At 39.8% G+C, this 12512-nt stretch overlaps 3 protein-coding genes across 9 annotated transcripts in view; 1 reads left to right on the top strand and 2 right to left on the bottom strand.

The window, feature by feature from the left end:
• The window catches only part of LOC124215832 (RYamide receptor), a 100891-nt gene that overhangs the window by 63176 nt on the left and 25203 nt on the right, over positions 1-12512 (top strand). The gene's annotated exons all lie outside the window — the stretch shown is intronic.
• LOC124215845 (uncharacterized) lies at positions 1058-7741 on the bottom strand. Its single transcript, XM_046619664.2, is given in 13 exon segments — positions 1058-1275; positions 1356-1515; positions 1589-1786; positions 1867-2109; positions 2331-2476; positions 2558-2612; positions 2691-2778; positions 2781-2862; positions 5880-6036; positions 6106-6303; positions 6384-6626; positions 6848-6993; positions 7075-7741. Coding segments are annotated over 13 exon segments (1869 nt in total). The 5' UTR covers positions 7143-7741; the 3' UTR covers positions 1058-1190.
• On the bottom strand, positions 7868-12207 carry LOC124215846 (lipase member H-B-like). Its single transcript, XM_046619665.2, has 7 exons — positions 11964-12207; positions 11731-11785; positions 8993-9132; positions 8652-8894; positions 8387-8578; positions 8148-8307; positions 7868-8072 (listed from the first exon to the last, which is right to left on the bottom strand). Exons 1-7 carry the CDS (start codon positions 12049-12051, stop codon positions 7994-7996), a joined length of 957 nt encoding a protein of 318 aa, XP_046475621.1. The 5' UTR covers positions 12052-12207; the 3' UTR covers positions 7868-7993.

The raw sequence follows: 12512 nt of genomic DNA, 5'->3' as shown, positions 1-12512 counted from the left end.
GAAACGTGGGTTACGCGGAATGTGTAGCACTTGATTTAACAAAGTAGATTGACAAAGCCACAACGTCGCCTCAACCTCATTTACTCAACTTTACTTTGCGCGTTATACACGTAGCCAATATCCTTCGTCTGTTTACTGTTCTGGATCTAGGTAAAGAGGCACGCATTGCTAAGATTATCCAATATAGATCTATTACGCATTATACGGTCTAATTATGTCACGTTCGAATTCGATATTTTGCTTTTAGGTTTGTGACGATGTATATATTTTGATAGAAGAAAGTAAGAACCGAAGTTCGGACGAATCAGCGGATCAGCGGATCCGCAGATTAGCAAATGAGTAGGCCTACGACTTTAGAAGGAGAGAGTTGTGTATGGAGGTGTCAGGAAATCATAAAGTGTGTGAAATTAACTCAAATCCTGATCAGGTAACAAATTCAATAAATAACGACGAACTGAAACAATAAAGAAAGTCACACCATTCTAAAATTATAAATACGACACATCAAACACTCTCCCTTCAAATTCTTCGAATAATTGTTCCGCTCGATTTTATCTATATACACTTTTACCGTCCGCTTTTATGTTATTGTTACTATTTTGTTTTATTCTTACTCGACTATTGTCTCTTATATCTTTTAACTTATGCACCTGTGCCGTCCACTTATATTTTTTAAACTATCAAACCAAGTTTGTTGGGTTGCGACGTGCAGGGACTATAAATTGGGTATTCTGTACTATTACTATATGATCGTCAACAACTATTTCTCGTAATTGTCTATTTATTTCCCTTTCTTTTATATTTGACTTATAATCAATAAACTAAAATTCATTAAAGGTTCAGTATACGAGGTCAGTGCTCTTCTTACTGCGTTGTTGTGGACTTCTGCATTTTTTAGAAAATTAACATTGCGATTATCCATCCCAATTGCGGTAAATAATATGCATTATCATGCTCAAATCTCGGGAATAACAAAGATTCGTTTATCTTCTGATTTGAAATGATGAAAACAATTGGAAGGATCGGGTATAACACATTGTTACAGAAGGAATCGAAATCATAATCCCCAGTTGATTTATTCACACAAATAACAGCGATTCGTTTCATTCGCCAGTATTTAATTATCGTGATGATTGAGCTATTACAGTGTCCCTCGTCAATTACCTTCCAGTGGCTAAAATTGCATTGGCTTAAATCGAAGAGTCGTACGTCAGACCAGCATTCTTTCGACCGTACGGAGATGCGCCGTTGGTTTGAAGATAGAATTTTCCGCTCCTGAAACGCAAACAACGTTCAATCGTCTCGTCTGAAATCTTCGATGCAACAGAATTATCATTCATCCGTCGTGGACTTACGCTGTTGTTGGCGTTGCGAATCCCATGACTATGGTTGTATTCGAGTCGCACAAGCCCAACGTGAAGTTCGAGTATGAGCTGCATTCCCGTCCAACGAAGGCATCTTCTGATTCAAGCGACTCGGTGAAGTATTGCCAGGATCTGTGATGACTGCAGAAGTCTGAAAGCAGAATATTTGTGGGCGAATAGATTGAAGTTTCATCTCGGGCTAGTTAGTCACTGCGATACTCTACCATCATCGCTGAACGGCACACTAAGGTTGCATCCAGGCTGAAGGCGCGTACCACCATTCGGGAAAAAGTTGACATCCCCCGAGCTGATCATGGTTCCGTATACTCCGGCGTCCGTGTGAATTATGTCAATGAACTCAGCGTCGCCAGAACCCAGGTTCTCGATTAACAAGTTAAATCCGGGACCGGCGGGATCCAAGCCTGAGAAAAGACTCGGCTTCGTTGAATCTCGAAACGAATCAAGACTGCATACGGTCGCCCGGTACAGTCGTTTTCCTCACCTGTGATTCTCGGCACAGAGAAACTAGCGCATTTTCCAAAAAACCCGCTGATCTGACTCCCGAGCGAATGGCTCACCACGTGGAGCGTCGAAGAATCCAGGGCATTTTCCACCAGCTCGTTGAATGCTTGCGCCAGGGTGTAACCGACCCCAGGAACGCTCAGTGCAGCAAAGGGATACGACCTTGTTGCGATATCCTCGTAGTTTGCGAGTATGACATTGTGATCGTTCCGCTTCGAGTATGCTACAAATAAAATTTTTCAATCTCCGAGGCCCGTGTAATTAACGTCCTGAAAAATACACCGATACAAATTCTGTCTTGAAGATGCCCCGACACTACAATCATACGTACTTTATAATACTCATGAGACGTGATCACAGATAGGAACTTATGATCATGCTCGAAAGCCACCGTGGACAGTCTTCCAGACAGAGTCTGATGCATGCATAATTTAAGACACTTACCACCAACGACAGACAAAACACTGCTAGACTCCGTAGTCTCGGTCCAGCCAGAAATATACAGAATTGTCGGTTTGCTACTATTGAGATAGTTTGAGAGATTCACCGCATTACCAACCAACTCTTCCACGTAATTATCCAAGGTTGTTCTGGAATAATACTCGTGTTATATTTCGGAACATTTCGAACAAGCTGATCCACAAGCTAGAGACGAACTCGGCCTTACTCACCCTGTATAAAAGCGGAGTGATATGTTCGCCAATTCACTCGGTGTCGCTCGAATGGCTGTAAGAGAAATCAAAGAACGATTGAGATATGATGGGAAAAACAGTTCGGAAAATTTGTAAAAAACTGCCTACTTACTACAGTCGTCGCATGGCGTGTAGGAGCAATTGCTAACCGCTGCAACCAACGGCAGACAGAAGTAGAGGAGCCAAGTTGACTGCATTATTCTTTCGGATTAAATTCTTGATGCTCAATACGTATAGGTACGAGCAACCTGTGACTGTTGCGGTCCGAATCGATACTCCAATTACTGTTCGAACAGAAAGATCGTTAGCTATACTGTCCACCGAATTCATTTCAACCATCTCCATATTTGTATAGCTCCACTCTTTACATGTGTGGAAATTTATTCCATCATAGCAGAAGTATCAAATACAAGTGGCATCATGATCGTGTTTGCACAAACTAAGCAAGTGTTCGTTTCGGTTGAGCGAACAGCGTGTTCAGTTTTCATTGTTCTGATCCAACGGAGATCTAATCTGCAACATATTGTATGATTACATCGCGTTGGAATTTGATATTTCGCAATCACGTTCAGCTTTCAGTATCGTGCCAAACTATGTCAAATATAGATTTTTAATTATTTGTTCTCATTTCTTGAGATGCGAAAAAATTACACGTTATTCCTCAGTTTTTTGTCTTAAATTTCGCCCGTCGTGAAGTTCGACGTTTCATCTGGTTTGTGTGTTAATAAATGTCAAAATCTGCCATGCGTGCTCTCGTGACACGGCATAGTCAGTGACATAAAGTATATAACCGTGGGAGGACAGTTATAACTTTGGACTCTGTCTGTTTATTTGCACTTTTGGCAGCCTATTTATGATCCGTCTTTAACATAAGATGGTTTGACCTTATCACCGACAAAAGTTTATGGTCAATCCTAGTTCCTGATAGCTTGTGCGAGCACGGAAAATTGTTCGTTACCCATAATGCTTCGAGGAAAGCGTATATTGCTATTCGTTCAAAAAAATCGGGTACTTCAAAACATTGAAAGTGAGACCGCTGAAGCCAGCATTTCGTATTTAATACGAGGGAAAGATGAACGATAATATTCGTACTGCATATGGAATGATGCTATTGAAAAACAATAGTCGTGCTATTTGCGTATAACATTGGAAAGTTATGCCTGAAGATTTACAAGTAATATTGTGTTCCCAGATTGAACAATTCAGTTGAGACACTGAGCTGAATACTGCTATTTCTTTTTCTGGAGCAGTTTTATGATCAGCGTGAACTTCATCCAACGAAATCAAAACTCTAGACAAATTGTTTAAAATGAGAAGTAGGAAAATTTTCCTCCTTATAAATTGTGCAAAGATATGCCAAATTTACTAGAACAGTAGAGAGAATAGTAGAGAAACAGACTAACGATTTACTCAATAGTATAGCTAGTATAGTATTAGATTGGAATTCACTTCCTTCTCGAACAAATTTGGAAACATTAAAAAGTATTTAGATGCCATAGAGATGAATAATTACTTAGCTGTGCAATGTTCTTAACGAGACAGTTAGTGAGCAAGTGTAAATCATGTAACGATTTCTTATTATTTATATTAAAGAAACCTGATAATGGGGGGGCGGGGCCTGCCGAAACGACGTACAGAAAATAAAATTGATAACTAAATGTCCATCGGTCCATCCTTGACCTTTATCCAACGAAATCAAATCTTGATGATATTCTCCACGGTCACGAACTTCAACTTATTAATAAACAGACAGAGTCCGAAGTCATAACTGCCCTCCCGCTGTTATATATTTTGTATCGCTGACTATGCCATGTCGCGAGAGCACGCATAGCGGACTTTAACATTTATTAACGCGCAAACCAGATAAGACGCAAAACTTCACGACGGGCTAAATTTAAGATAAAACTGTGAGGAATGATGTGTAAGTTTTTCGCGTCTCGGGAAAGGAGACAACATGATTATAAATCTATCCTCGAAATTGTTTGGCATGATACACACTCGTTTCTTGGTCTCACATAAACGGCATGGTTTTGTCTAGAAACTTCATACTTTTCTATGTTGGCCGGTGAAATAAAAATCAGCCTACGATCAATGGTTGCGGAGTTGAGAATCTTGAAAAACCACGTTTTACGCAATGTTGAATCACTCCAAGATCGTGCGATTAAAAAATTTCTCCGACACGGCGATTCGAAGAAAACATATAAACTGTCAAGCGCTACTATATAGAGTTCCGTTCGTTGCATAGAAAAATTATTATCTCCCTCCGACCGTCAGAATCGGATTTCTTACGTGTTAATCAAATGGGAATTACAAAATCTCGATACGGCACCTCTTAAAAAAATCGCACGGCGATTTCCTTTCACGAGGTCTAACATTATGTTATAAACTATTATTTCATGAAGCTGGAGATCGAAAAAAAAATTGGTTTTTTTTGAGGCAGTCTAATATATACCATATATATATACTATGTATATCCGTATATATACTATGTATGTCAGTATATATATATACTATACATATACTATAATACATACTATATTATACTATATATACTATACATATTCTATGTATATCCGTGACATATATAACATGCGTGCATATTATATAGAATGTAACTCATCCGACTTTTAGAATCGAGATATCTCAGAAATGACAATTCTTAGGGAAAAAAAGTATGGAGACCATTTTTGTGGGTAATTTTATGATCTACAATTTTGGTCTTAGCTATTTTTTCGATAAAATTAACCGTTAACGAGAAAAATCGAAAAAACCGAAAACTTTGACCTTTGAGCTTGAATAACTTTTTTAGCACACATGGTATCGATGGGGACTTTCTTCTTTTTCTTTATAATGGTAAACCCAAGGTCTCTACCAAAATTCAGCTCTGTCGGAATTATTGTGTTTCGATCACTATTCTTATGTCTAAATTGACCGGACTAATATGCATGAATGGTCCCGACAAACTGATTTGCCGGCAACGGGTGCAACGATCGGGTATAAAATATTGTCAACAAAAAAATCAATCTCGTGATGTTAACTTCATATATTCACACAGGTAACAGCTATACATTTCATTCAATAGTATTTGATTACCGCGATAATTGTTACACATGAATCCCGTGTCGATGGTCCATTGGCTAAAATTGCGTTAGCCTAAAACAACGCGTCGTACGTCAAGCCCTTGTACTTTCGACCATACGGAAACGCGCTATTGGTTTGAAGATAGAATTTTCCGTTCCTGAAATGCAAACAACGTTCAATCGTCTCGACTGAAATTTTCATTCGTCCGTCGTGGACTTACGCTGTTGTTGGCGTTCCATATCCCATGACTGCGACTGCACCCCAGCTAAAACCTGACTTGAAACTCCGATATGATTTGGATTTCTGTCCGACGAAGGCATCTTCTGATTCAAGCGACTCGGTGAAGTATTGCCAGGATCTTTGATGACTGCAGAAGTCTGAAAGCAGAATATTTGTAGGCGAATACAGTGAAGTTTCATCTCGGGGTAGTCACTGTGATACTCTACCATTATCGCTGTATGGCAGACTAAATTTGCATCCAGGCTGAAAACGATTACCACCGTTCGGGTGAAAGTTGGCATCCCCCTTGTTGCTTGCAGTGCCGTAGATTCCAGCGTCCGTGTGAATTATGTCAACGAACCTGGCGTCACCAGATGCCAGGTTCTCGTTCATCATGTCAAACCCGGGACCGGCTGGATCCAAGCCTGAGAAAAAAGTCAGCGTCATTGAATCCCGAAGTCGATCAAGACTGCATGCGGTCACCGATTCCAGTCGTTTTCCTTACCTGTGATCCTTGGCACGATGAAGTCGACGCATTTTCCGAAAAACCCGCTGACCTGACTTCCGAGCGAATGGCTTACCACGTGGAGCGTCGAAGAATCCAGGCCGTTTTTCACCAGCTCGTTAAATGCTTGCGCCAGGGTGTAACCGACTCCAGGAACGCTCAGCGCGGCAAAGGGATACGACCTTGTTGCGATATCCTCGTAGTTTGCGAGTATGACATTGTGATCGCACCGCTTCAAGTATGCTACAAATAAAATTTTTCAATCTCCGAGGCCCATGTAATTAACGTCCTGAAAAATACACCGATACAAATTCTGTCTTGAAGATGCCCCGACACTACAATCATACGTACTTTATAATACTCATGAGACGTGATCACAGATAGGAACTTATGATCATGCTCGAAAGTCACCGTGGACAGTCTTCCAGACAGAGTCTGATGCATACATAATTTAAGACACTTACCACCAACGACAGCCAGAACACTGCTAGACTCTGGAGTCTCGGTCCAGCCAGAAACATACATAACTGTCGGTTTGCTACTATTGAGATAGTTTGAGAGATTCACCGCATTACCAACCAACTCTTCCACGTAATTATCCAAGGTTGTTCTGGAATAATACTCGTGTCATATTTCAGAACATTTCGAACAAGCTGATCCACGAGTTAGAGAAAAACTCGGCTTTACTCACCCTGTGTAAAGGCGGAGTGTAATGTTCGCCAATTCACTCGGCTTCGCTCGAATTGCAGTGAGAGGCATCACAGAACGATTGAGATATGATGGGAAAAACATCTCGAAAAATTCTCGTGGATAATCGACTACAGATTCACTGCAGTCGTTGCAAGGTGTGTAGGAGCAATTCGTAACTGCCGCAACGAACGGCATACAGAAATGGAGGAACCAGATTGACTGCAACATTCTTCGGAATAACTTTCTTGATGATCAATTCGTGAGGATACGAGTCGCTGGTGACTGCTGTTGTTCGAATCGATACTCCAATTACTGTTCGAATGAGAGCATCCTTCGCTATACTGTCCAACGAATTCATTTCAACCACCTCCATAACCGTATGGCTCGACTCGTAACGTGTTGAAATCTACCCAACCCGACAAGTGGCAAATACAAGTAGCACCATGATTGCGTTTCCATAAATTAAGCAAATTTTCATTGAGGTTGAGCGATTAGTGTTTCCCGTTTCCACTTTGAGTAAATAATTTCCTCATTTGCCAGACTCATGAGTATACGTAAGGTAGCATAGACTGTTCGCATTATGGATCGTCTGGTGCTCCTTAGCTCAATTCTTGATGCAGCTGAATATTAGACACTTCGTACTGCCATTCCACTAAATTGACATCTGGATCAAGGATAAGAACAAAACTTGGGAGATTTAGGTCACAGAAACGGTAAATATTGACGGTCTCGAAAAGCGCGAGGCGTGCAGAATGAGCGTCGCATTCGTGTCGTGAAATACAGTATACGACAAATGGATTGAGCAATATCTGTTTATTCGATTTTGAGTACACCCAAAACTATTTTTTCACGATGCTGGACATTTAAGGTCCAACTGTTTGCTCGGGACGATGAAACGTTGTCGTAAAACGTGAACGAGTCTACTCCACATACGTAGTACCCTCTACTCCTCGACCGTACGGCGAGTCGCTGTTGGTCTGAAGCATGTAGTTCCCGGCCCTGAAATGTATTCCAGAATTGTTAATAAATCGAGGTCCTCAGAGATAGTCGTTAGAAAAACTTTACTGAACTCACGTTGTGTTCGGTGTCGCATAGCCCATTATCTCCTCCGTGTTGGAGCTACATGAGCCGGCTTCGAATTCCGTATAAGAGTCACAAGCAATGGCGAGGAACGCGTCCTCGTCGGACAAGGACTCCGCAAAATAAGCCCATGATCTGGCGTGACTGCAGGTAACTGTGAACAAAAGATTGGATGATCAGGATCAAGACATTCTACCATAACTACAAGCAGGATGCGGTATCTTTGTTCTCACTCTGCACGAGTTCGGAAGTTGTGGAGCACCCTGGTTGACTAGAGCCGCCGTTAGGCCAGAAGTCGACATCGCCCGCGCTGTAGTCAATGCCCAAATACGAAGCCTCGGTATGTATGATCTCGACAAAATCAGCGTCGCTGGCTTGCAGGTGAGAATCGGTCTCCGTGAACCCGGGACCAGCTGGATCCAGCCCTGAAAGACGCCCCGATGTCGTTAGAACCCATTTTGTATTACCGTTCGCTTTCTGCGCCTCATCCCATCTTGCCTGTGATTTTCGGAATGGTGAAGTTTACGTTCTTTCCAATGTACCCCATCACTTGTGCTCCCAACGAGTGACCGACCAGGTTCAGAGTCGTCGCGTCCAACCCCGCTGCCACCATTTCGTCGAGAGCTATCGCCACCGTGTAGCCGACACCCTCAGTGCTTAAATATGCGTAGTTCCAAGCCTCTCCAGCTATTTCGCTATAGTCTAGCACCAGCACGTTGTGGTCGGCACGTTCCAAGTAAGCTGCAACGCGTTCGCCGGTCATTGTTCATCCCAAGGTGTTCCAAGGTTCGATTTCGATAACCGTGAACGAAGTCAGGCCGGCCTCTTTACTTTCTTACCTGCCACTATAGTCTGCACACTCGTTGATTTCGAAGATTCGGTCCATCCGTGAAAATAGAGAACGGTCGGTTTGCTGGCATCGATTTTGACCACTAAATCCGTCGCAGCGCCAATCAGTACGCTCGTGTTCTCAGCATCACTGTGATCATTCGAAAATATTAGCCTTGAAAATAAATTTGTTCCGTTTTTGTTTACCGATATAGAAAACCGTCTTCAATTGGAACATCTACTGAAACCTTTTTGATTTTCAACTGCTGTCATTTGCCACTTTAAGACCTTTGAAACGAATATATACAGAATGTTTCTGAGCAAACGACGCAGGATGTCGGGGTGCCTAACACCGAGGGAAACACATATCGGTAAAACAGACCTCTACCGGGTCGTAATCACTTTAGTCAAGTCGAGTTATATAATAAATTTAACGTGAACCCGGAACGCGATCACTGAACGCTTCAGCATGGATTATAAACTACGAAACAACTGCTTGGTCAAATCCACAAAACTTGGTAACACGAGTTGATCCAGCCCACTCGCATGAACTTTAAACGCCCTACTTACCGATAAGTTGTACCGATGTTTATTTCCCTCAGTGGTAGACAATCCAACACACTGCGGGGTTTACTCGAAGAATTTTCGGCACTGCACACTATCCAAATTCCAGCTAAGAAGAGAACGCTGGTCACAAATCGTATAACTCGGTGTATCTTCACCGAGAGCAGAACAAATCGTTCCAGCGGTATTATTTTTCAAGTGGAACGCGAAATGAATTCAGTACCGAATGTGCTCCTTGTCTGTTATTGTCTTGAATGTTATTTTTCCCGGTCTACTGGTTCGTATAGTATTTTGAAAGTTTAGATGTCAGCACTTAAAAATCACGGAAAGTGCGATAGATATACTGACAAGGAAAGTATCCCAGGTTGATCTCTCCTATTTTAAATCTATTTCGTATGTCTGTAGTGCACCGAAAACTGAGTGACACGTTGTTTTTTATTAACCAATAAACACTTCAAGTGAGTGAAACTGCCCTCCAAAGACGGAGGTGCCAAGCATAAATTACGTTATTTCACCCATAAAAGCATAATATTTTTTAACCGAACGAACAGAAAAATTTTCGAAAGAATCCATGAACACTTGACTGGGCCAAAAAGGTCTCTTAACATTTTTCATGAAATTCACTTCTTTAAAAGTTATTCGACATTGAAATTGTATTAAAAAGTAATTTCAATGTCTAATAACTTTTAAAGGAGTGAATTTCATGAAAAATGTTAAGAGACCTTTTTTGTAGAGCATCAAATTTCCCACAAAAATAATGGTTTGATCTATGAAAATATTGATTTTTCTGGTAATTGCAAAAATCAAAAATTCAAACAAAAATTTGAAAAAACAAATCAATGTTTAAGGCACGATTACAAAGAAACTGCTCGATCTACGTCAATTTAGTAGGAGAGCTTTTTTGTGGGAAATTTAATTTTCTTCAAAAATATGGATTGATAAAATTTTTCAGATTGATAAAATTTTTCAGATTGATAATTGACGGATTTTTGGTAAAAAAATGCGGTAACTGTTAAAAAATCAATAGCTGTAACGATACACCCCTTCATATTAATATCAAGGGCTCAAACTTTCAGAATAATTTTTATTTGTTTATTTTATTTGTAATTAAAAAAAAAAATTATTCGTTTTTTTTTGGCCTAGTCTAATGAAAACGTCAATTTCTTGTTTGCTTTTTTTTCGATTTTCAGGATTGAATTTAACCATTTTTTGCCTAAATGTAATCATATTTACGGGTGGAATACCCCCTTAGTTTTTATTTATTTATTTTTTTTTTTTTCTTTAATGAGAAAATCGCATTTTATATTTCTCGTTATGAGACATTTTTTTTTTGGGTGGTTTGACTAAAAAATATTATATTCTCATAGGTAAAGCAATAAAATTGATGCTTAACACCTTCATCTGCGAAGGGCACTTTTACCATCTAGTTTTCGATATACTATACAACATATATGAACTAGATCAAAATCAGAGAGACACCTTCCTTGTGAGTTGAAATGTTATCAAAGATCGGTCAAAAATACACGCAAGAAATCAAACAAATCATGTACACCTGATATTTACGCGGCGGCCATGAAAACTTTGATACCGCCTTATTGAGGTCGTCCACATCCATTTTTGTAAATTATCAGCCAATTTCAAAATCTAACAGACCTTTTTCTTTGATTGATATTTATGTTATAAACTTAATATTTTTTTTTCATACATCCTCTCGTTTGGGATTTGCGATACGAGTTTTGTGTCCAAATGAACCTAGCAAAACCGGCTTCCTCCAACTTCTTGGCACGAAGCCTCCTGTTAAATCTACATTTTCGTTACAGTATAGTTATTCTTCAAACACTGAACCTCCTGCACACTGGTTACTTGGAGCAAAATTTTTTTTCAAATTACTTCCAAACCTACCTCATTTTCATATTTACATAACACATTATAAAATGCGTCGTTGAGCTTTTATCTCTTCTCGACTCGCAATCGATAACCTTTTGCAGACGGGAAAATATGAAAAAGAGTTGCAGAGTAGGTGACAATGGGATGGATAGATTAAATAGATAAACTTCTTCGTTGAAAATACTTCTCTGAATCGTAAGAAGAAAAAACAACTTATAACCATCAACTAATTTCATTGTAGGTATTTGAAAAATAGAATATGTATGTATCGAAAATAATTAAAGAAAATATCACATACCCAGTGAATATGTACAACTCGATATTCTCCAATTGGGTGGAATTCGCTCGATCAGCTGTGAGGGAAACAAAATTCAGTTATAATGACACATCACAGATTCCGTAAGTGGGATATGAAAATCATATGCCAATCATTTGATAAAGATAATCGAAATATTGTATAAATCGGTGATCTGGGATTGCGAGACCAAAATTCTGCTTTTTTATCCGAAGGAAAATAAAATTTTCGCTTACTGCAAGAGTCACAAGGCGTGTAAGTTGGACTGGCGACATTGACCAGCGCCATTCCGAAGAACAAGAAATACGCGAATCCTGCCATCATTGAAAACAGCGTACGGACAGTGAAAATATAAATCTATCACCACCGATCGGCGTCGCGTTTAAATACTGATTCTCGTAACTAGGTTTATCAAATACGAAACACGATTAAACCTAATCACGCATCGCAGCCCCCGATGTCTTGAAAAATATTAAAAATTGTTTTCCACCAACTTTCAAATATTTGCTCGTAACAAATTTGTCAGCGAATCAACATCATTGCCGTAAGCGAAGTGATAATAATTCGAGGTGATGTTTTCTTTCCTTTTTTGTTTTTTTATCACAACATGCTTTTACCGTATATATTATTCTCTGTAATTCATTCAATCGCTATCGCGTTATTTCACTTCCTCAACGATGCGATTTACACCGTAGATTAAATATCTGTAATTGCCTAATTATAGATCGACTAAATTTTTATTGATTAGATTGTTTGCACCTGTGTACGCGTGGAGTTATATCAGT

Source organism: Neodiprion pinetum, chromosome 4 (genome assembly GCF_021155775.2).
Source record: "Neodiprion pinetum isolate iyNeoPine1 chromosome 4, iyNeoPine1.2, whole genome shotgun sequence".
Classification (NCBI taxonomy): Eukaryota; Metazoa; Arthropoda; class Insecta; order Hymenoptera; family Diprionidae; genus Neodiprion; species Neodiprion pinetum.
The sequence above is the reverse complement of the archived record's forward strand: the minus strand, read 5'-3'. Positions and strand labels throughout refer to the sequence as shown.